The sequence below is a fragment of the Aquila chrysaetos genome, chromosome 10, assembly GCF_900496995.4.
Source record: "Aquila chrysaetos chrysaetos chromosome 10, bAquChr1.4, whole genome shotgun sequence".
In the NCBI taxonomy this organism is placed as follows: domain Eukaryota; kingdom Metazoa; phylum Chordata; class Aves; order Accipitriformes; family Accipitridae; genus Aquila; species Aquila chrysaetos.
The window spans coordinates 30,048,722-30,073,095 of record NC_044013.1 but is presented as its reverse complement, the minus strand read 5'-3'; the positions used below and the strand labels follow the sequence as shown (position 1 = coordinate 30,073,095).

Genomic DNA, 24,374 nt, shown 5'->3' with positions numbered 1-24,374 from the left:
AAGAAGGTGCAAAGCTACCTGCTCTTTTATGCCTCTTTCTGATGAGGGGCTTAGTGCTAGCATCAAACTTCTGTTTGTTAATGAATACTTCCTTGGCCTCTGCTATCTGGACCAAAGCTACCATTAACAGCTCTATCATGTGAGTTTCTGCAAGGTTCAGTGATAATTTATGTAAATCATTTCTTTGGTCTCACACTGCAGTAGCCTGATCTCATGGCTCCTTCTAGAAATGAAGTTCTCCTTAAATCACAAAGATTGTGTTTCTTCTAACAAAATGCTGTATGTATGGTAGTGCCAGCAAGAAATTTTGTGCTGCTTTGGCTTCTCTCCAGAGAAACTGGTATGTGGTTATGAGGAAATGAGAAATCAGACCTTAAGTGAAAATATGCTTTGGGAGTATGCAAGAGAAATAGGGCATATACCCTGCGCAGGTCTGCGTGAAGCTGATTTTTTTTGCTCTGATAACTCACAATGAGCATCATCTACTTCTTTTTAATCAAGAAGCTATGTCTGTTAAATGACTCATGCCATACACCTACCCTACTTTCCAACTTCTACTAGACGGGCACCTGTGTCCCTTAAACAACAAACCTTTGGCAGGAAGCATACAAGACAGCACAGTGGCTGCTTGTCTTCCTCACAGAGGGCTGTAAGAGGAGATATGTTTAACTGCTCCCAGTGTCTTGGCAGTAGTGGAAATCTCACTATATGGGAGAGTTTCTCGCATTGTTTGCTCCTCTCCAATGCAGCTGTTCTTAAATGTGTGATCCAGTTGTGTATGTATTATTTCTCACTGTTTTTGCCGCACAGAATGATGCTAAACAACACTGACTCCCTCCCTTACAACCACTAACCCTTCACTTAAAATTACTGAAGTAACTACACACTTCAGCTGTCGCTTGAGTGCGAAACCTCTCTTCCCCAGAACTGTAGTTGTATGTATTTCTACTTTGTTCTTTGAAAACCCTTCCGTTAAGTCTAGTTTCACTGACTAACCTCCTCCTTGCCGCTGAGTGACTTCAAATTTAAGCTGGCTTGATTATTGCCGGTGTTTTGCCCTTGTATGACCTGTGGGATGCTGCACTCATACTGCCAGTTCACCTCCCTCAGGTGAAATTTCTGGAATGTTAAAGGGAACTTTTGGTGCAAGTTTCCACTTAGAGTTTACTCAGGTAGGTAAGTAAATATTTCATAGAATCATTTAGGTTGGAAAAGACCCTTGAGGTCATCAGGTCCGATTTAAGCCCTTTCTTTGCTGTAAACCAAAAATATTAAAGCTGTGAGCATCTGTTAAAATTCTGAAGTAAAGCACAGCAGAGTGGTATGCGAATGTCTTGCAAAATATAAGCAACCAGCATTGCTTATGTTGAGGTTGTTCTTCAGGCTTTTTGTGAAAAGTAATTTGTCTTGACCAATACGTAGTTGATTTTTTTTTTTTTTTCCTTGCCTCTCTGGCTCCTCATAATCAGTTTACAAACTGAACTAGCTTAATAAGAAAGACTTCTCTGAGATTGCAAATTCTCTGAAGTTTTGACTTTATTCCCAGAAAAGGCTATTGGTCTCGAGCTGCTTATTCATTTCAACAGTTGACTCAGTTCAGTAGCTGAATAAGAAGTGTTCTATGTTGTTGTGGGTTTTTTTTGCCTCAGGTGCTTTTCTGCATTCTAAAAACCTTTTCAACTTCATATTTGCAAGTTTAATTTAGCGCATAAAGACATCATTTTATTTCTATTTTTTTAATTGCATTTGTATGAATGTTCAAGGGGCATACACTAGCAACATGAAATAAAAGTAGCCCACTATGTAGAAAATACCCTGGACACATTCAGATTTCTGATTTGTATCAGCTGTAGAATTGGTTAAATACATGTCACTTACCTCCTTTATAGCTGAGGAAAAAAAGCATAGCATTGAGCTGTGTTCAGATGCAAATGAACAGGTCTTAATTCCTGCAAGTCTGAGACTCACCCTTTCTTAGAAACAAATATAAACCCAGATTAAAATCAGTGACCTCAAACAAGATTTCCTGCTTGCTGATTCTTACATATGATTAAAACTGACTTGAATCACTTTGACTGAAGTGGGTCCGCCCTCAGCATCTTTCGCAATGGCTTTTAACATCTGGCCAGTTATTTGCTGTTGTCATGCCAATGCACAGTGCTACAGTCTGATACACTGGAGGAGATGTGCAGGCTGGGCAAGAAGCAGGGCATAAAGAGCTTCCTGGCCCTTGCTGAACTGATGGTCCAAGACCTGTAGCAGGTCTTTCCTGAGAGCCCAGAAAAATAACCAGGATGCTCTAAAGCCTAGGAAGGGACCACTAACGATGATGGTGGGATTTTGCTTTTTCCCTGAGCAGGGGTGGACATATGTATCACCTTGTCTCAAACATTCAGAGCAGCTACTGCACCCAACTGCCTTTCAGAGTCATGTCAACACTGGCCCAAAGGTTTCCAGCTGGAAGTAAGGGAGATGATGGATTTCAGTCAACAAATATAAGTTAACCCTGTTTTGGACACCTACTTGGTCAAGCTCATGTTTCAGCCAGAAGGAAGCAATTGCTGTTGTCCTGGCTATTGTATGTGCCTGATTTAAGTATCTCAGTGTCAGGTAACAAAAAGTTGCCTTTTCTTTTCTTTTTTTGTGTTGTTTTTTTTTTTTTCTCTTTTAGCTAAAGTCTCTTCCATCAGAACTCATGAAAGTTGACATCTTAAGAGTGCTGGGAAACCAGACATGCTGAGCAATCGTTGCTCTTGTGGAAGGATCTGTTGATTACCCTGTCAGCATTTCTCTGTCTTCTCAGTGGACTAGGAAGCTCCAGATCACCACAGCTGCGTTTTTATGTGCAGAAACAATACTAGTGCTGTAGTTTCATGGACATTTGTCTTGATGGCAAAGCAGAAATTGTTTCCTTCTGCTTGTAGCTACCTTGGTTGTACTAATACAACTCTGTCTGCAGATGTGCTTTGGATGGAAGGTTTATCGCATATGAATAAAAAATAACCAGCCAGCTCCTGGAACTGGTCCACAGTGCCAGCAAACACAAAATTACAGCAGTGCAATTAGGAAGGACAATTTGGGAATGGGTATGAGCAGCTGGAGGTGAAGGTTGCTTTAGCTTTTGGCTGCTGCTGAAAAAAACAGCCCTATACTGCCCCACTGAGTAAGAGGGGTCAATCTTGTTAACCAAAGCAGTCTTGAAGAAAATTTTTGTCAACATGGAGTTCCACAGACTCTTGGGGTATATCGAGTGTGTAGAAACACTTTGCTGGCAGTCAGGGTGGAACTGCATCCTAGTGGTCAAAATGCTGCATGGCATAATCAACTGCCTATGAAGGAATCATGTGCTCCAAATTTGATCTGTGGAGACTAGAGACATCAGCCTACCCTCCTTGTCAGACAACTTCAGAAGATAGGATTTTTTAAAAGCATAGTTGCTGCCCTGCACAGCACTAGAAGCTAAGACTGAAGAACCTGAAGAGCCTTTCTAAAAGTCAGTAAGGGTTTAATTAAAAGTAGGGCTACATTCTGGATATGCAAAATTTGAGTGTAAATCCCTTGAAGCCTGTTTAGGGCATGAAGATGTGTGCAGGATAAAGACTGCTGCCTTGTGGTTATCTGACCCAGCAATCCATTTGCCTGTGTAGGACATGTCTGTGCCCCAGCACGTGTCTCAAAGCAGCAGATAAATGCGTCGGAGCTTGTAAATGCTGCTGAACCAGTGCAGAAGTGCCTGCACTCATTTCAGGCTCTTGAGATTTCAGGCTTATTGCAGGCAGAGACACTTGCCTGTCCACATGCACATGTCCTGCGTGGAAGTGATTCCCAAACCTTGTGGGTGATCAATCGCTCGAATGAGACAAAGGCTCATCCTCTGCCTTTGTGGGTTAGAGCTTGAAAGGGAAGAGTCGTCTTTGCTCTCTTGGGGATAGTGACCTCATTAGTTGTTTTCTGCCTTTTCTATTTTGGTGGTACAGTATGTAAATATTTTATTTGAGTTTCAAAACAAAGCTATAGTTGTTGGAACAACTTAAAATTTCTTATTTCTTTGGTGTGCCTGCAGCCGCCTTAGCTTATGAAATGATTGGTTCAGTAAAATATGTAATTTTGAAGCAAATTAGAGGATATGAAACAACCAAACCAGTTATATCTACTGTTATATCTAATTAGGTTCTTAAGCTGACGACGCAGCCTCATTTAGTCCTAGATTTAGCTAGAAGCTGCTGTTTTACAGTGGGCAGCTGCTGGCTTGATACCTGAGTAGTAATAGTTGGTTACAAGTAGAGACATTCTGTGACTCAATTCATAGCACTGCTTGCTAACCAATTCCTGCTACAGTTTCCCCTTCAGCATGTTTGTACATCAGTTCTGGAGTACGCCATGTCTTTGTTCCGCCTTTGTCAAAACATACATATAGCAAGGAAGTTGTGTAGAAGCAGTGGTAGTGAGCATGGCAGTGGATTCAGAGAAGAAAACATTGGGTATCAGTGATAATCTATGCTGACACTTAAGTAATGGATTGCTTGCTAAACTGGATGCATTTAAGTCACTAGACCCATATCCTCATGAAGGAGAAGAGTCTAAAGGCCATCGAAGAGGAGTTCACTGTGATACAGCCTCTTTGGTCTGGCACATGACACTTGGCACTGCAAAATCCGGCTCCAGGAATGGTGCTCCAGGGTGATCCCATCATGCAAGTAATACAAGTAACTGCTTGGCTTCCAGGAGGCTTTGAATCAAGCCCTTTAGAGACAAAAGAAAGGTTCAAAAAGCCTCAGTGTTTTACTTGGGTCCCATTAAGCTGCTACTTCCATGTATTGTTTTCCTGTTGCAGCTGGCAAAATATTTCTGTATAAAAAGAAGTGTTTCTTCTAGCCTCCCTGTTCCTCCTGTATGGCTTTGCAGCCTAAAGCCTGACATCATAGGTGTTTTTGCAGTGGTAAGTGATAACTTCACAAACACAGAATTGAAATATTGCTGCAAAAATCAGACAGGAAGAGACAGCGGGGAGACGATGGTATGTTAAAACTGGGTGACTTAATGCAAAAGAAGGTTCAGGGATGGTTTGGTGGAAGGCTTTGGTCTGGTTACAGTGCCAGTGTTTTGCCAGAGCATCTCTCTAAAGGGAAACCTCTTGTAGCAGGCAGAGGCTAGCAGGGTTGATTCCCAGGCTCTCTGGCTATTAACTGTGTGTCTCTGGCATCCCTCTGCTTCTCTAAGTCCTTGCTCTGCAGGTGTTTTAGAACATCGGATCTAAGTGTTACAGTGTATAGTTTCTGCTGGAATTGTAGGCTGTGTGAAGTGGCTGGGATTGGCACCGTGAGCCGAAACAAAACAATATCTCTGATAGAAACCAGGCTGTGTGAACACAAGGCTGGAAATTACCTCCTAGGGCACTCAGGGTTATTTTCGTGCTATTGTAGGAAACCATATCATGCGGACCCTTTCATAAGCTTAGTGGGCTCACAGTTAGCAGCTGTTAAAAGGCCCTTCTGGAGACTTACTTCTCTAATGGTTAAACTATTTAATATTGAGCATAAGCTGTCTATGTTTAGACTGTTGCTGTGTTCTTGCTGATGTGGGTTCTCCAGGGTTTGTTTCCACTTGACAGACTTATAAAACGCAGTCATATCTCTGTGGTCCCCTGGTTTTACTAAATGAATGCTCCAAGCTGTTTTGGTCACCCTATCTGAGATAGGCAGGACCTGTGGTGTGGATCCTGTTGTTCCAGCCAGAACACTGTCATGCCAGTAATAGCTACACTGGGAACAGTGGTTTTGGGTGATATAAGGTGTTTCCACACTGTTTCCTGATACTCCCTTGCCACAAGGGTTTTTCCAGTATAGATCTAGCCTCTAAGTGTTGTAGCCTAAACATACTATGGAAAAAGAGGCTCACATTACACTGACAGCTCCTTGGATTGTAACATGCTGTTCTTTGCAGTATGCTGTGGTTTCATCTATTTTTACTTATAAAGGTATCTTTCAGTAGCAAGCTGTATTTTTAGTGTGCAAATAATACAGGTAGAATACCATGCACTATTGGGGCTTTTTTGTACAAAGTTTTGTTTATTATACACAGCCTTCATGTTTCTAGTTTTTGTGTCTGCTGTAGGGTGGAAGTTGAGGGGATGCTGCGTACTGTGACAGTCGGGCAGAGAACACGTGGGATGGGTTTGGCACCTGTGGAGAGCTGGGAGGCACTGTGGCACTTGCATATTTGCCAGAGTTCTGGGAAACGTTATCATCAGTTAAGCAATACTGATATTTAAGCATTCATCTTTGTTTCACAGGCCTACTGAATAGGGGCAGTTTAAATAGGACTACTGTTTCAAGTTGTCAGCTGCTGCAGGAAGCTATGACATAATTTTTAATGATTTTTCAGCCTTCAGAGTAGCAAAGGCAAAAATATGATTTTCCAAGAGACCATCAGGCATGCTATGCAGAGAAGGGGTGGGTTAGGGATGGGCAGTAGCACAGGATCTCTGGAGTCTTGATTTCAGCTTCTATGGGATGGGCCTCTGTCTATAGCGACTATATTTAAAATTGAGGAAGGCTAGTGGATAAACCCAAATTTCTCAGAGAATCTTTGAGCAAATAATTCTGGTGCTGGAGATGCACAGTCACTATTGCCATCTTAACATGATCGTATCAAGCTAAGCTGGGGTCCCCAGCTTACATGTACCACTGCTTACACGTACTTCTCCTTAACCCTGCTCCTTTCCCAGGAAAAGCCAGGTCAGAAAGAGGATCACGTTGCCGGAGGGAGAAGAGGCTTTCCTGCAGCCCTTGTCCCAGTGCAGCAAAGCAGTCTCTAGCAATCCAGTTAATGGCAGACCAAAACATATGCTCTGTGATAAGCCTGTGCGTGAGTTGTGTGTTGGATGCTGGCCAGAGTATTTGATACATCATACAATAAGGCTTTTTCATGCGGTTCATTTGTTCCTTTTTATCTCTCAGTTTTGAGACCGGCAGTGGTGCAGGTTGTGCTTGGGGTTTTTTTGTGATCAACACCTTGGAGAGGTGTACTCATCTCTGGTTTTTTCTCAAAGGCGGCAAGCAAGAGATGACAACAGTTACTTCTTGCTTCTGACCTCCTTTCGGAAAGGCTGTATTTTGACCATGCCACATACCCAGCTGTTAATCTACAAATTCCTATTTGTTGGGGACAATTTGTGTTTGGGCTGTCTTGTCTGCAGGAAACTTCAAAAACTTCTTTTGTTTCAAATCATAACACAAAAAGCCAACATTTGTATGTGGTCTATTGAGTCGAAATGGTATCACACACACACAGAAAAAAAGCTGGACATTGTGGCTTCAATATGATAATGTTGCAACAAGAAGTTGATGTTGATATTAATTTCCAAGTACGTTGGAATTGAAATTGAAATGTTTTCCTTAAACCTTATATGTGAGTTTTCTTAACACACTGAGATGAAATGGACATGTTCCTGCAAAACACTTCATTCTGGACAAACTCTTTCCTATCAGCAAACCCGCTTTTTTTTTTTTTCTTTTTAACCAGACTACTTGTAGTTTCGGAAAATGCAAGCACCCCTTGCTTTAGCCCCCACCTGCAGCTCTCTTTGTTAATCACCTCCGTTGTTTTGGATTAAACTGGCATGACTAGCCCACTGCTGAAGTATGACATCCTGTAGTTGCCCGACTCGGCTACCGGCTGAAAATGACCGGCCAACATCAACTCTGCAAAAGCCGCTGTGGGAATTCACCCGCAGCTATTCCTAGTTCAGCGGTGCGTTCATTGCTCTGTTACATGGGGTAACCTGCTCCTGAAATTCTGCTCTTGCCCTCACCCCAGAGACAAGTCCTTGAACGAAGCCTCTGCGTGCTTGCAGTAGAACAACAGAGAACCTCCTTAAGAGAGAAGAAAAGGGAGGAGAAAGCGTTGCTCTCTGGCTATAGCAACCCCACCTCCCGGTTATTTCATCTTCCTTACAAGGCTAAAGCTAGAAGCTTTCCTCTGCCGCCTGGGTCTTTTAAAAGCAGCAGAGCAAGCCCCGAGGATCCCGGTGGAGCGGAGAATGCGAGGCTGAGGGCGATGGGGAAGGAGGCACTGGTGGGAGCCATGCGGAGAAGGCTGGGGCTCTCCAGAGAAGTGTGACAGTATCCTACAGAATCCTAAATCAGGTGTTCATTGAGGCAGATCTTCCAAAGAAACAGGAAACCAAACCCCAAAAGAAATCACTGAGGGGGGGGGGAAAGTGCAACATGAAAGGTAAATATGTTTTTCATTGGGACAAAGAAAAATAACTGGCTTTATTTTGTTTGCAAGTCGTTATTGTAAGTAGATGTCTAAAACTGGGGACTGAAAAACACTAACATCTGAATAAAGACTGGTCTGACTGACTTCAAAAGCAGCACTGGGTTAAAAAGTCAGAGCAACAGATGAATTCAGGTACCTCTGAAGAAATTTTGAATTTTCTCCTTAGGCATTCACACCTCAAAACTTTTTTTAAAAATCTGTTTTTCTGTTTTGCTTTCTCTGCTATTGCTAAAGCTTTTTGAGAAATGGTATGCATGTTGCTTTGGAAAAAAAAAAAAAGACAAAAAGAGTGGCAGAACCAAAATCTAAACTAAGAGTGTGGTAAACTGTCTCAATCCAGACATTTCAAATGCTCCTGTACCCCTGTTTTTGCAATAGTGCCATTTCTTCAGAAAGATCCGTGACCTACTGAGCTGGAATGTCTGTTGACATCTGGTTGAGGTTACTGTAGCTGGTATTTGGGATTCAGTATTTTTTCCAGTTTAATTGAAACAAGCTGAGATTGTCTACACATTCTATAATTGTTTCCATGCTCTGACCATCTAGTCTCTCTAAAGGGTAATTCTAGGACTGCTGAATCTGAACTGGAAAAGAGGAAACACCTTGACAGGTCAAAACTGCAGCCCTTCTGTGGGTCATGCTGCCAGTAAAAGTCAGAGCTGCTGAGAGACGGAAGATTTTGCCCCTTGTCTGTAAGATGCACTGAGACAGATGTTTTGCAAATATGATACTACTGGCTTTAGCGTAACTATAAGGTGTAATACTTGGGCTTCTGATTTACATCTTTGCAATGCTAGAGGACTTACAGATGCTTTTATTCACCAGGTAAAATGAAAAACTGGCCTTTTGAGAATAGCTGCTGGGAGCTGTAACAAACCAAGAGACCAGAGGATTACTACACAGCTCCTGCAGATTCTCATCTAAGGCATCGGCTCAGCCTTCCAGCAAGTGTATGCTGAGGTGTGGGTTCAGCAGCCAAGGATGGAGGTGCTACGCCGTTCCTCAGTCTTTGCTGCAGAGGTGATGGAGGTTTTTGACAGGTCTCCCACTGACAAGGAGCTTGTGTCCCAAGCCAAGGCTCTCTGCAGAGACTACATAAATTCAAGGCTAATTCGAGCGGGTGTCAGCTGGAGCAAACCTGAGTGCAATGCACCAGTGCCTGGTGGTAAGCTGGCCGAGGTGTCCACCATACTGCTGCGACTAGGTAAGTCTCTGCGGGTATGGGTGGGAACTGAAACTATATGGAGCAATTCAGACCAGACTAAGGTTTGTGGAACTGATGAGTGCCAAGAGGCTTTTCATGTGATGATATAGAGGTTTTTCGTCTCTGCTTTGGGCATTTAGATTTGGTTTTGGTGATCTTCCCTAAACAGCTCCTTTACTTGCATTTCCTCAGTCCCTTGGAGCACTGCTTAGCACAGTGTTTCTGCAGAGCTACTTTTTTCTGAGGACTTGCAATAACTTAAAAGCATGATGCAGTCCAAGAAAGCCCAACAGCAAACTAATTTTATCTGCATAAAACTCCAGCTGTGTAACAGTTTTCACAGTAGTTTCAGTAGTCTCTCTCAGCTTGGCATTTTAACAAGTCTTGCAGTGTTTTCTCTGGATGCAGCTGACTTGGCTGCTGTGATGCAGCCCAAGCTGGCATCTAGTAGAGTACTGCTACCTCTAGACTTGGGCTTCATCCGTTGCTCGCCCAGCTGCGAGGACGTTTAATTTGGGGGTAGTTGCTTAGACCATGCACACTGGAGATTTATAAAAGCTGCTTTTCGATGACAGTGTGTTGACAGTGTGTTTAATTTTCCTTTGCCTACCTTAATCAGCAAGACATGAGTTTTCTTGCTTTTTGTTGGAGCAAGGAGGAGTTGGCTGATGTTGCCTAGCTTACACTGCCATTCAGTGCCCACACTAGCCAGCCCCCCTCGTGGCCAGGTGACTGCTGGGGCTGCAGGGAGAGCAATTTGAAGATTATGCCTGTAGGCTGCTTCATGAAGGCATGCTCTGGATTGTGCTTGTATCAGGAGCACCCTCTAAATGCTGACAGTTGCCTGGCCTTTTGCTTCAGGTTTTAGCCTCCTGTGTGCTCAAGTCTAGCCATTTGTCTTTTGGGATGCTGACACCCTCATTCTTGGAAGTTGCTTCCAACATCCCTCTTTGCCTGCGGGCTGGTATATTAGTTCATGTCTGGCTTGGAAACTACCACTAGCGTTTGCATCTGATTTAATTACATCAAAGTTCAAATAAGTCTGGTGAAGTAACCTTTAGCTGGGCCTAATGAACTCAGGACCAGGCTGGTCTCCCCCACTTTCTCCCCTTTCTTTCTGCTTCTGTTTGATATTATCCCAAATTTCTTTTTAAGGCATAGCTGTGTTTCTTTTAACTGACTTTTTTTTTTTCTTCATTCATTCTTTTTCTCTCCTGTGCTGACTTTACTTCTATTTTTGTTTCCAGTGGTTGTTTGGTCTTTGGGTTTTTTTTTTTTTGTTCTTCTGTCAATCTCACTGCCTGTTTTTTTTCTCCATTTCTTCTCTGCCTGGGTTGGGGTTGAGACTTGTTTGCTTTCAACCAGATCTTCTGTGGGTGTCCAGGAGCATGTTAAAGTGCAAACAGGTGGCAGACTGGATCTGAAGTGGTCTTCTGGGTGACTCTCCTGTTACTTATTCGTGTCCAGATGGAAAGATTTGGCTGATAGTCCCAGGAACTTGGCGCCTTCTCTGAGCAAATCTGTTTGGAGAGCGCCATGTGGTACCCATGCAACAAGAAGGGTGAGCAGTCCTCCTTATTAGGATGAAGAGTTGTTTCTGTCCTGTTTGTTCAGAAACTCCACCTGCCACATGGCCTGTCCCTTTCTTTTCCCCTTTGCTGCTATAAGCAGTACAAGGCCGAGTGGTATCCAGCCACCTCCTTCGCTGCTTACTAAGCAATGCAACAAGCAAGACCAGTTTTTCCTCCATGATAGTGCTGAGAAGCCTGTGGAGATGAGAAGTTGGAGTATTTCCTAGCCCTCTTGCACACAGAGTCCGATGAACTGACTGGTGGGCCAGCAGAGGTGCTGGGCACAGGCAATGCAGCTGCAGTCTTGGGGAGTGATAGCCCATCAGCTCAGTGAGGCTTAACAGCTAATTAGTGCAATTAATGAGTCAGAGGTGGCAAAACCTAATGGTATGGCCAAATGAGACACTCCAGACCAACCTGCCATATGTGTCAGAGGTCTGGTTTATCTGAACTTGTCTCTTCTGTGGTCAAGACCTGGACAAGGGCCCTTTCACCTCTGCACTGAGCTTCTGCATGTGGGAACTGTCACTGCTGCCCTACTTGTTCCTCCATGATTACTGGAGGAAGGAGGAGAAGCACAGAAATTGCTCTAAATGTTGCAAAGTGCCAGTTGGGCATCTGAACATGGAAACCAAAGATGGCCACTGATGTAATGTGCTGCTGGAGAAGTCCTGGGGCTGCCAGGGAGTCTCCCTGAGCCTGGGACTGCTTTCTTCTGCTTTTCCTGTGCATTTCTTCCTCTGCTTGCTTTTGTCTGCCCTGTGCATTGCTGCAGGGCAGGGCCCGCTTTAGCAGCATATGTGCCTCCAACCAAAACCAGATCTCATCTGGGGCCTCCAGGCACTGCTTGTTAAAAGCTGTAATGGTGGCAGGCTACCAAGTGCTGATCCCAGCTTCCCATGCCTCCCTCTCAGCTAACCGCGGGCAGGGCTATCCCCGTTTCCTTGCATTTACAGGGAAGCCTGTGTGCTCCCTGGGAGGAGAAAGCAGCTGTTGAGTACTGCAAGTAATGTTTCCTCTTATCAGGGCTGACCATGTGTTGGCAGGGTTTCCTCTTGCCATCAGATCGTGTCGTACAATCACACACACACACACAAAGGGCCCGGAGAGCTTGTCTGTGGAATTCTGTAGAGCTGGGCTTTGCCCATACTGTGCTGTGTGCCAGTAACCAGTTAGATGAATCAAGGTACAGTAGCTAATGACTCTCTAACAAGCTCCTGACGGGGGTGTCATCTTCCTTTTGGGTCCCCATCTAAATGAAATTTTCAGGTGGATCAGTTGCCCTCTGAGTAGGGCAAGTCATCTGGGTCTTGCAGTGGGATGTAAAGCTGTTGTGACAGCTCTCCTCTTCCACTGGGTGCCCCAGAGCACCCTTGTGCAGGAGAAGGATGCAGAGCATCCTTCTAAATCTAAACCAAATAGGACTCTCTGTGCACAAAGGGCCTTGGTCCCATGCAACCTTTGCATTGTGTAATGCTCCTACAGCAGCTGTGCAACCCTTGTTAAGTATCTGTGAACTCCTATAGAGAGAAATCCATTGGAAACTGGGCTTTATTAATTCTACTGTTCAAAAATGGTTTGTTTTGCTACAGAGGAAAAGCTTTACTGCTCTTGCCCAGGCTCCATAGTGCAAACCTGTGGGAGGGAGGAGGTTCTCTGCTCGTCCTTAGTATTTCCATCTTGGTCTTCAAGCTAGCCTAACACCTCCAACCATTTCCCAGATGGGGAGAAAACAACCTGGAGGTGAAAGCACATGTCTGTGTGTGTGTCAGGAACCTTGTTGCTGAGGAGTCAGCCAGGCAAACGAACATCTCTCTAACTGTTTGGAGGAGAGAAAGAAATCTACATCATCACTCGGTGCCTGTGTGAGCATAAAATAGCTGAGCTGATAGTCTCTCTGCTCAATTAATGTTGTGCAGTTCTGGGTGGATCCTTGGCTTTCATCAGCCTCCAGCATTCTTGAGTTGCTCTTATCATGAGGCTTTTTTGTACAAGTCTGATGGGGTGTTGAGAAAGGGCGTATCTCTCAAAAGCTTACGTAGATGTACATGCCTCCTTTTCACTTCTGAAGAAAAATGAGATGGCTTTGCTTATCTGAGGCCTCCTTTGTTGGAGGAAAGGCAGGCAGCCAGCCTGGGAACATCATTTATATCAGGGATTACTGCAGCCACACCACTGGTACAGGGCCGCTGCCTGTCCCCATGCCATTTAAAAGTCCCAGGTGCAGAGGATAGTAGGAAAACAGGGTGCAGGTGGCAGGGGGTTGCATCTAAATGACCCCAAGCACTCTGCTGCCTGTTTAAACTAAGGTGGAGCTGGGGTTAAATCTTTTTGGCTGAAGGGATACATGGGGTGGCCCCAGCTGTAACTCCTACAGAGTGAGAGCAGGACTTGGTGTTCTGTGTGCTGACTCCTGACTTTGTTTCCAGGGGATGAGCTGGAATACATTCGCCCCAACGTCTACCGGAATATTGCCCGCCAATTGAACATCTCGCTGCACTCAGAGACGGTGGTGACGGACGCCTTCCTGGCAGTAGCTGCGCAGATTTTCACTGCAGGTACTGTGCCCTGACAGATATGCAGACAGGGCTGGGCAGAAAGGAACAGGATGGAGCCACCTCTCTTGGAGAAGGCATGTTTCTGGGATAGCCTGCAAGATGGGGCCTGGTTTCTGAAGGGCTGTGGGCAGTCTGGCAGTGTGCCCTGCCTTAATAATTAATGAGAGCTCCTCTATGCTCTGTTGTTCTGGCAGGGAAATGCCCTGTTTTATTATATCCTCCTGGCAGGTTCTCGCTCATTCTAGAAGGCATCTCCTGCCCTTCCTCATTAGGAGGTGGTATTACGTCATTGCACAGGGAGGTCGCTCATTCCAAGCTCCTTTGCTCATCATTGGCAACTGGAGAAGATTCATTACATGGGAGTCTCCCATGTTCCAGCTCATGCTGCTGATGCTAGGAGCCAGAACCGACTCATCACAAGGGAGTTCCTCTCTTTCTGGCTTCCTTTTCCCCAGCAATAGCCAGAACTGCAATGGAGCCTGCTGCTTCTCCTTTCTCATACTCAGAGAGACAGGAGCCTTGGCCCTCGAGGCTAGCTGTTCCAGACAAGCAGGTGCTTTGAGCTTTCTCACTGCTTCGACATGAATGCTCTTCTGCTTCTGTTTGGTCCCAGAGGTGACTGTCAAAAGCAAAGATACGCTCTGTGCTATGTTCCTGCGAGGGAACCTCAGCCTCCCCGAAAACAGTCCCTGCCTGTGATTGGGAATGCAGCCCGGGGGAATCAAGGGAAGAGAAACATTTTAGATGGAGATTTAGGTCAGGCAAGTCCTGATGCCATTGTAGGTTTTCTGCAATGTCTCATTGTGTTGTCCATGAGAGGAACAGTATATGTTAGAGACTGGAAACAAACAAATGAATAAAAAGAAAAAAACAAAGACAGCTACTTGCTGACAGCATAGTAGTGTGAAAACTCCCCAGATCAGGGAAACTGATGCTGTGTCATAGGAAATGGATGGAATTGGATTCTGTGGCTAGTTCTGCAGCCCTCAGCACCCTTTCAGAGCATGCCTGGAATGCAGATTGCCTTTGCGCTTGGCTGGCTTGGGAGGCCATATGGGCTTGGAAAGCAAGAGCTGGGCAAGTATGGCGGGAATGTCTGAGCATGGCTGTGTTCAAAGTGCAGGTGCCCTGTCTTGTCACTTAGTGCAGAGCTTTACTTGCATCAAAGCCTATAGAAAAACGAAGTTCAAGTCTACACGCTCAGGTATTTGCATTGCAGGTAAGTAGGTTATCTTCTTAGATGACTATAGCTGACTACATCAGAACTGGCCCACCTCCAAAGCTGAAGTGACACAGGAATTAAGCCAGAAAGGGGGATGGCTGCAGGTAGAGCAGACTGTGCATGCTGCTATGCTGCATAAACATGATGCTGGGGAGAAAGCCCTACTGGCTTCTGGGAGTCCCGCTCTCACCAATGTATATTGACAGATTCATTGAGAGCTGCATGTTTTTTGTGTGTTCTTCAAATTCTCAGCTCAGCAGTGAAGTGAAAAGTGTGGATGGTTTAAAATGGTTTTGTTGAAAGTAAAGCTAGAAATTGTAACTCTTGGTTCTAAACTTGGGGTTTTCAGGGTAGTAAGAATGGGATCTGGACTCAGCCCTTTGAGGCTAGCAATGCTAGAGTCTTTAGGAACATGGCAGAAGCCCAGGCTTAAGCTCTGTTGCTAGTGTTGCCCCTCATCTGTGGACACCATGCTGCATAAATGGCTGGCAGTTGGCTGGCTGCGCAGGGGATGGATTCAAACCTTCCCAGTGCTCTGTATGCTCTGTTTTTTGTTCTTTCTCAGCTCTGCCTCAGAGCAGCTAACAGGATAACCTGTGAGCATGAAGCTGGGGCTGTGTATTCAATTGCTTTTATCAATTCAGTATTGTAACTTCTTTTGCTAGAAGGGTGCTGAATGGCAGAGGGGGAGGAGTTTGCTGATTTTTAACATTCCTGGATCCCAACTGCAGTCTCAAGACTCAGCATTTAACGCTAAATCCAGCAAATCAGAGTTGGCTGTGGCAGCCAGACATTCATTCCTATTTTTTTTCATAGTTCAGGGGAAAGAGGCTCTTACTGAGCAAAGGAAACCAGAGACTCAAGTGCAGTCTGAGTTTTCATGCCAATTACCAATGGCTAAAGCATCTCAGCATATTTTTCACTGTCCAGTTTATTAAGAAAACAGCTACAGCCTGACACTGCAGTGCCTAGACAGTCAGGGGAGCCCCATTAGTCACTCGCAATGCCTTTCCAGCAAGGGAGTGGGGGATTTTGACCCTATCTTGCTGGAGAAGTTATCTCCTCAGTCTTTTACATGGCCTTCTTCCACACTCTGGTCTGGTTTTGAGTCTTCACACTGTAGCTCTGGCTGTGCTCACTTCCTGTCCATGCTGTCTACAAGTCTTGACTAAGCACAAGGCCTACATAGACCTCTCAAGAAGGCAAGACTGAGGACGTCTGGCATACTTGTTGGTCCCACTGCATAGGTACATTGTGCCATATTTGACTTTAGAGCATTGTCTGTTCCAGTTATCTCAGGTTTGGCTTTTCTCTGGTGTAGCAAGGACAGCTTGAATCCCAATTATAGCAAGGTTGACAGCTGAGAATATAGGCAGAAAGGGAGCAGGTCACGGAGCATGGTACAGCTCAAGCTGTGTTTTGCTTCCCTGTTTCCATACAACCTGTTAGTTATTCAGGGCAAGGAGAGCTTATCTGTGTGGGGTCTGGCACCGCAGAGCCCTGACCTGCTTTGGATGTTGAAGGATCTGCAGCAGCATCACCTCTGTGATAATACCAGTGGTGCTGGTGTGTGGTCCAAAGCTGCTCTGCAGCCAGCAAGAGACTTTTCACTGACTTTAACAGGCTTTGGATTGGGGCTTGGCTGAGCTGTTTAAATAAATCCCAGAAGGATGGGGTCACTTAGTGGAAAAACAGAAGCAGAAAAGGGAGATGCATTTTCCTTTCCTAAAGGAAACAGTTTCCTCTGGTTGGTAAGAGCTGCTAGGCATGAGGGCTCTTTAAAAGCTTTCATCTTGATTTTGTATTGGTTTGGGTGCTCGTCAGTTTTTAATCAAGAGTGCTTGGGCTGAAGTGAACCCTGTACAACAAGGATGCATGGTTAATGGGTTCTCAGGAGAAAATACTTTCCCCTGCAGGAGCAAATGCTGTTAGAAATGCATCCCACTGCTTCCTCATTGCTTAGGCCTTATGAGTTGAGCTTCCTGTCTTGTGCACATCCCTCTTGGCATTTTCTCTCCACCAGAGGAAAGTATATTGTATCTGGCTATATTCTCCCAGCTGTTGAAATGTAGCACTTTGATCATGTTTCTCTTAGGTCTGATTTGCAAGTTAGGTTTTGATGCTGAGTGGAGCAGAGGGAAGTTTATTTGAGTAAACTTGGATAGTGTGGTGCTCTGAGACTCTGCACAGTCATGTCTCATGGCTTCTTGAGCTCTCCCTTGGGGCAGGCAAGCTGAAATGCAGTGGGAACACTTTCAAGAGCGGTCCTCTCCTGCTAATTCATTTTCCCCTGGGCTCACCAGTGTTTACATACCTTCAGCTCCATGACTGGCCTTGAGTCTGAAACTTGTATTTCTTATTTTTTAAAATGCCTTCTAAGAAGCTTTTCACTTTTTCCATGTCCTTTTGTTCCATCTCTGTGAGCAGAACTTTCAAAGCTTTCTCTGTTTTTTATCACTCCTTTCTGGACCAGTTTTCCATTCCCTCTTGTTGCTAGCTCCTGTGCATGCTATTCTGCACAGCGGGAAGCTGTGAATAGATTGTCTCGCTTGGTGATGAGTACCCATTTCATCCAATGTGGATGGCAGCCAGACCCTTTGAGGAATTTGCAGCAAGACAATGCGTCTTCTCTGCTCATGTGCACTGGCCAGATGCAATTCCAGCTTATACTGAGGGACGCATCAAGCTAGCATCACCCTGACCCTGGTCTGGACATCACAGAGGGCAGAGGCACTGCTCTCTCAGTAGATTGTGCTCCTCTACCCCTGCCAAGGGGGTCCTTGAGAGAGAAAAGTTAATGGAGCTGGTGTCCTGGAAAACTGCAGATGGGGGCTGCTGTGGCCCATTTCCCTGGGGCTGGGTGGCTGCTAGAGCCTTCCTGGGGCAGAGGGACTGGCCACAGGCATGGCCCAGCTCTGATCTAGAGCAGCTGTTAGGGGTGTCTGCTCTTCCCTTGCTTCAGGCCTCCCCTACAACGTCTTGTGCAAACAAGAGCATAAGCTGAGCCCTCCCGTCTCGGGTGAGGAGCCCAGCCAGCTGTTTCCATCTTCTGCTTCCAGCAGTGGCAATAGGAGTTTCCATGCAGAGAAATCAGGAGGGGATTTCCTCCTCCCTCACCCCCATGGCCCAGCTCTGCCAGTAACAGGAAAAGCAGACTGAAAGATTGGTTTGACCCTTACAGGCATGCTCTGTAAAGAGGAGGATAATGGGAAGTGACCGCTGAGCCCTTCACATCCATCACCACGATAAGCATTGGCCAACAGCTTGCCCTCTTTCTGCCGTCTGTGTGAAAGGGAGAAGGGCTCTGTCTGTGTGCTGGGGAAGCGTTTACCTTGTGCCAAGTCCTGCAGCAAGCACCGCTACATAGCAACCTTGGCAGGGAACCCAGAGCTGAAGGGCTTTCTCTCCATCCTCCCTGGGAGGAGATTCCTGGACTGACATATCTGTAGAGCAAACTGCTTTCCTGTGTATTGGTGAAATCATGGGTCTAGGTTGTGGATACACTTTTCTTCTGTTGGAAAGAGAAACTTGGATTTAAAACAAAGCTAATCGAGACTGCAGCCATCTTTCTCTACCAGGGTGACCTCAGCCCCCTGTCAGTCTTAGTTACTGCCATGTAAATATCTCAAAGCTAATGGACTTGCTTCAGATGCTTAAGAAAGAACGCTGTCAGTAAAAGCTTGGGAATAAGACAGTGAACTCTTCCCTGAAATTTTGGCTAACTTTGGCTCATGTCACTCAAGATGCAAGGAGCCACGTTTCGGCAGGGGTGGAGCACTGTAAAAAATTGACTTACGCTAAAGCTGTATAAGCCAGCTGAAGGTCTGGTCCAGGAGGTTGTGGTCAGCAAGAGGTAACCTTTAAGGCCTCTTTCATTGGGTGGAGAGGTATTGACCTGCAACAGGACAGCCTCTTTCTTGCCAGGAGAAGCCCTCTGTCTAGTGTTTTCTCACGTGGTTTCGTAGCCTCTTCCTGGCCTGTTCTGCTGGCTGTCATGGTGACACACAGTGTGAGAAAGACAGATAAATAGTGTGAATACCACACAGGCAGTGAACTTCCTGAGTGGCAGCTCTGGGGAAGGGATGTTGCAGGGCCTACTCAGAAAATAAAATCAGAATAACAGCCAATTTAGCTATATTAGTAACTTCCTCTGATCTTGGAGAGTATCACAGGAGACTCTGAGCTACTGCTGTTACTGTTGCTACAGAGCCTTACAAAAGGATCATCTGTAGATTTTGATCTTGTATCAGTCATGAGTGAAAAATGGCTTTTTTGGAACACTGAATGGTTTTTCTTCAGTCTAACAAGCCATTCCTGTGGCTGACATTTTAACAGTTTCTCTGAAGGTTAGTACTTGTTTAAAAAAAAAAAGCAAGCAATTCCTAAAAGTGTTAGTGTGAGCGTTCCTTTTGAGGCATTAAGTGGAAGGATTGTGGAAATGCTCTGAAACCTGTATGTATTGTAAAGGAATGCGGGGAGCTCTGCTGCAGTGTGAACAGGCATGAGGAGTCTGGAGCTCCGTCCCAAAGAGGTCAGGGTGCCTTGGGATCTGGGAGTGCAATGAAGGGAAGAGGGGGAGACTCTTTACTGCATTTACATTGTATTTAAGGGTTTGCTTTCTTAGCTGATAGATTGCTGAGTGCATTCAGTTTTCTGATCGTGTGTTTAAGCCCTTCTGGTCCTTAGAGCTAGTGACTGAACTAATCTTTCCTTCCTCTCACCTGCTTGCTTTCTTGTGGCAGCCCAGCAAGAACAGTTTTGTGTGGTTTTTAAATACTGAAACTTAGCTTCTGACTACATTTGGGAGAGACCTTGGACAGATTCCACAGAGACTTAACACTCTAAAATACTTCACAATATACTTGTCAAATACTGCTATTCCAGACAATAAAGTGAGGGGGGAATTCAGCTTCCTAGTGGATCCAAAGGAAATCCATGTGCCATTGTGCTGTTGTAGTTGTTCTTCAAGGGTGCAGAAAGGTTGCATTTCCAGGTCACTGATCCTGATGAGGGACTGCTGGCTGCAATATTCAAGCATGGAGGATTTATGCCCAGTGCTGCTGGTAAGTGCAGGGGAGACCCAGGGAGGTTTTCTGGTACCAAGAGCTGAGCTTGAGCGCTTATCGCTAGCACTAACAGGAAGATGACTGCTGCTGGGACAAATTCCATGGAGCTTTCACTGCTGGCAGGTCAGCCTAGCAGGAAGGCTGGTTTCTGGGAGATTAGATAACTGACTGACACTCCATCCCTGCCCTGCCTTCAGTGTGATAGGAGATGCAGTGTTAAGTATTGAAGGCAGAGTGGCAAAACTCTTGAAGTTACCTGGTTTTCAGGTGGAGACTGAGGTGTACTCCTTACATTAAGGAGGATGCAACCATCTTGGCCCTGTAGCTTTGCCTCCCTTTTTTGCTCATGTCATGGTAGAACTGACTGAAGATGCCTATTTCATGTGTGCTTTGTGTGTCACATTGGAACAGTCTCCTCTGATCTAGGAAAAAAAACCCAAGAATGCTTTGTCTTAAGGGTATTTAAGAGTTGTGCTGGTGACAAAACCCCCAGGTTGCTCAAACTCTTTGAATTCAATCACTTCTTGTGCAGCATGTGCATGGCTGAGAGTTAATGGCAATATAAACCATGGTGGTGCACATCTTCCCTATTTTGATGATGCCTTTGGTCTGCTTTCTCCAAAGCTGTGCACCCAGTGTTCAGAGGAGGTCAAAGCATGCCCAGGTCAGATCATTTAATTCTGCTTCTCCAGGTGGAGAGTTTTCCCCAATCCTGGTGCCTTAGTATTTCTTTTCCACCAGGGTGGAAAGCATGCAGAACTGTGACTGCACCTGAACTCAGAGCTGCACACATGCAGTGTGGGCATGTGTAATGAAGGAGAGCTGTTTCCTTTTGATTATTCAAGACTGAGCTATGTGTGCATGTGTAAATCTGAATGACCTTTCTTCTTTTCATAGGCATCACGTGGGGCAAGGTTGTGTCTCTCTATGCTGTGGCAGCTGGGCTGGCAGTGGACTGTGTGCGGCATGCACAGCCAGCCATGGTTCACACCATTGTAGATTGCCTGGGAGAGTTTGTCCGCAAGACCTTGGTGACGTGGCTGAAAAGGAGAGGAGGCTGGGTAAGAGATGCTATCTGATCAAGTTTGCTTGCACATATGCAGACCAGAAAATATCCTGGTTAATGAGAGTGTGCCCACTGCAGCTTTATGCAGAAAAAAAATGGATGAGATTCTCTTCTATAGCCCTGTGGCCACCACTGTCCTACTTGCCCCTGTGCTAGACTCCATATAGCTCTGTTACTGCCTCGTGGTCCCATCCTCAACATCATCAGCTATTCTGGTCCTCAGCTTCCTGTGTAGCTGTGCCAGACGAATTCAATCTTGACCCACCAGGGCCTCTTCTGTTCCTGACCTGAGTATCTCTGGAGCTGCCAGTCAGTCATAGTGGAAGACTGTAAATAAGGATCATTCTCTTGGGCAACTGTTTTCTAGAAACTGAAAAAAATGAGTCCTGTCAACTTAATTCCCCTTTCACCTTCCCCACAGTTCCCCGAGTCAAAGCTTAGTATATTAATGTGACTTGCCACTATAAGGAATTTTAAAGGGATATTAAAACCTGATAGTTTGTGCCATTCCCTGACCTGACCCTGATGATGCTCCATGAATAACTCCTTCTTATGTAGCTCAAATTGTAGCACACTTATGCTTTGTAGGGCACTCATAACACCCATCGACAGTGGGAGGGCTCGTGGCTCTGTCACTGGCCTGCTCTGAGACTGTGGGTAAGGCATGGTGCTGCTCTGCATTGGAGGGTAGCTCCATATCATATGGCTTTAAGCATCCGATTTCTTTGGTTCTCCCTGTACTCAGTGGGAAATACAATGCTCCTGTGGAGGATGGTTCAGAGTAAGAGCTTTACTTTGGTGCTGTGGAATAGCCAGACACCTTTCTAGTGACCTCCCCAGGAGACTGAGATGACTGGTTGGCTATGTTAGCGGTTGGCAGCTGGGTGATGTATGTACCAGGGTCTCTATGCCTTTCTGGCAGGGATATAGACACTCCTTGGAGTGATACAGCCCAAAGCACTTTGGTGTACTGCCTGGCAGATGCTGCCTGGAGCTAAATATTGCCATATGACAGCACTGAGCTCAAGGGACATCTTGTTCCCAAGGCATGCGCTCTTTCCAGACTGAGCCGCAGTGGCAAGCTCTCTCCTTTCCAAGAGGTGATATTTATTCCTGAGCCGTCAGGAAACGGTCAGGCTCCCTACTCTGCACAGACCTGGAGAGAGGGGGATGTCTTTTCTAAACTGAGCTTTGCTGCTCTGTGCTGAGACTTCCCAGGTGTGCCTGTAGCTGATTCAGTCACCTAGTTTCTCCAGGAATGAAGGCACCTTTTTGATGAAGGGCAACTGGAAAAGTAGAGTTGTTCGGATTTTGGATCCCTTGCATTTACTAAGTGTCATTGCCACCTTAAATCATCCCTGCCTCTCTAAAACTGCATGACCTTGAGGCCAACTGAGTCAGGGAACTGTTTGGTTGAGCTGAAAAGTAACCTTTGATTTGAATGCCCTGATCTGTTTCATTTTGTGTCTGCACAAATAATTGTGCCGAGGTAGGTGAAGAGGATATCCTGGGAAAGCAACCGAGTAAGTAGCACTGTTCCTGCCTGTGAAAACCCTGCCTCAGTATCATTTGAGGCTTACCTTAACTGGGTACCTGTAGAGCTGGTTGAAATATATTCTCTGAAACCATTTTTCCTTTGGAAAAAATCCAGTTGCAGTAAAATTGAAATGTGGCATAGGAATGTGTCTCCTACTAGTTTCCAACTAATTTTTTTTCTTTGTTTTGGTAAAACATGCATGTTCTGATAAGTTAGCATCTTGTTTTAATTTTTGTATTACATTGTTAGAGTTCAAAACAGGGTGTTTTGATAGTTCCAAATTGGATATTTTTGGAAAGGTTGTTGCATAGCAAACAAGCTGCAAAACCCATCCGCAGACCAGAAATGGTTCTTTGCAGCTGAGGAGATAAGTCCTGTCCACTGCTAGCTCCTTCTGCTGATCATGCCTCTTTGGATGGCCAGCGTGTTGCTATTGCAGTTGCTGTACCTACGCTGCTTGCTCCTGGGATCTGGCCCTAAGAAAGGGAAGCCAATCTCACTGCCCCCAATCAAACAAAACTACTGTAAAAGCTGCTGGGTTGTGCTGATTATGGCCCGTGTCCAGTACCCTTATCAGCACTTTCGGGCTGCAACAAGGAGATATTTTCCCTCTAGAAATGAGTGGTTCCTTCAGTCTGGGGAAAGGCTGCTAATCCTCTTGCCATCTTGTGCTGTGCTTCCCTGAATGTTCTTCCTCTTGATCTACGCACTGCAGTGTGAAATTTCCCAGCCTTGTTCACAAATGGGTCAGGCGAAACAGCTCTGTAGTGGGGACCTTTTCATCTGCTGCCTGACCTAGCTGGTTGTTGGTTTATCTTGGCACGGAGTCCTTGTTTCCCCTGTGCACATGGCCCCTGTCTCTTACGTGTCGGTTCAGGTTGAGGCTGCCAAGAGGAACCACTATGCTCCGAGCTGTTTCAGAAAATCCACTGTGGAGACCTTGGAAAGGCATTTGAAAATCTCCACTCAGCTGTAGGTTCCCATACTGCTTCCACAGGGTGGAGAAAGACCCTACCCCCACAAAGCCCAACCCAAAACAAACCTCTTGGGAGAAACAAGAAATGTTTAATCCTTTGAGGCATCATCTCTCCCTGGGGAGAGTTTGCAGCCTCAGTAGTGGCTTTTCAGTAGAATAGAAAGATTTTTTTTTATTATTATTATTATTTTTCCACAGCTGTTACATACATTTGCTACAGAGGAGCATGAGACTTGAACTTGTTTCAATAATTAACAGGTGAGGATCAAACTGCTGTTGCAACAGTTTATCAATGCCTCACAAGACTCAAAGACCTGTTTTATTAAGTAACTTTGAAATTTTCAATTCCAGTGCCTTATCAGGTATGCTTTATTTGGATAACAATAGCTAAGGCAATTGTTAAACAGCTGAGCAATTTTGTTTATCTAAGCGAGCACGATACAAATTTGTAAGTGCTTCTGACTGCAGCTCCTCTTGCTTAGCTGCACTGATTAGCTGCAGTGAGGTCATTGCCTTTGGTAGGGCACAGCACAGCTTTAAGGAGTTCACATGTTCTCACCTGGAAGTTAACCCTCTGCACATATTTGGGCCTTGTACTGGTTCACATGAGGCACTAAAGCCCTTCAGAGCTTAGGTTTCTTATTGATCAGCTACCCTAACATCCGACTACATGTTCAGACAGGTACCTGCACATCATGACTTTTCTTGACAAAAGAGACAGCATGACACAACTGTGTTTTAAATATGACTCTATGCCAGTCCCTAAAATTGGACAGGCTGAATCAGCTCAGACTTTTTTTCAAATGCAAACGGGGCGAGTTTGCTAAGCCATCACAGAAAGCATTTAGGCAGACCCATTTTACTTGCCTCCACAATATAGAGAAAGTACTT

General features: G+C 45.3%; 1 protein-coding gene across 4 annotated transcripts in view; it reads left to right on the top strand.

The window, feature by feature from the left end:
* The window catches only part of BOK (BCL2 family apoptosis regulator BOK), a 36,830-nt gene that overhangs the window by 7,513 nt on the left and 4,943 nt on the right, over positions 1 to 24,374 (top strand). For 3 of the 4 annotated variants that reach the window (XM_041126603.1, XM_030027982.2, XM_030027981.2), the window contains 4 exons: positions 7,525 to 8,235; positions 9,109 to 9,487; positions 13,488 to 13,616; positions 20,802 to 20,965. In XM_041126603.1, coding sequence (XP_040982537.1) covers positions 9,265 to 9,487; positions 13,488 to 13,616; positions 20,802 to 20,965 — 516 coding nt within the window. In that variant the 5' untranslated portion in view covers positions 7,525 to 8,235; positions 9,109 to 9,264. The remainder of the gene's footprint in view (positions 1 to 7,524; positions 8,236 to 9,108; positions 9,488 to 13,487; positions 13,617 to 20,801; positions 20,966 to 24,374) is intronic. The other variant, XM_030027983.2, reaches the window with a different exon arrangement.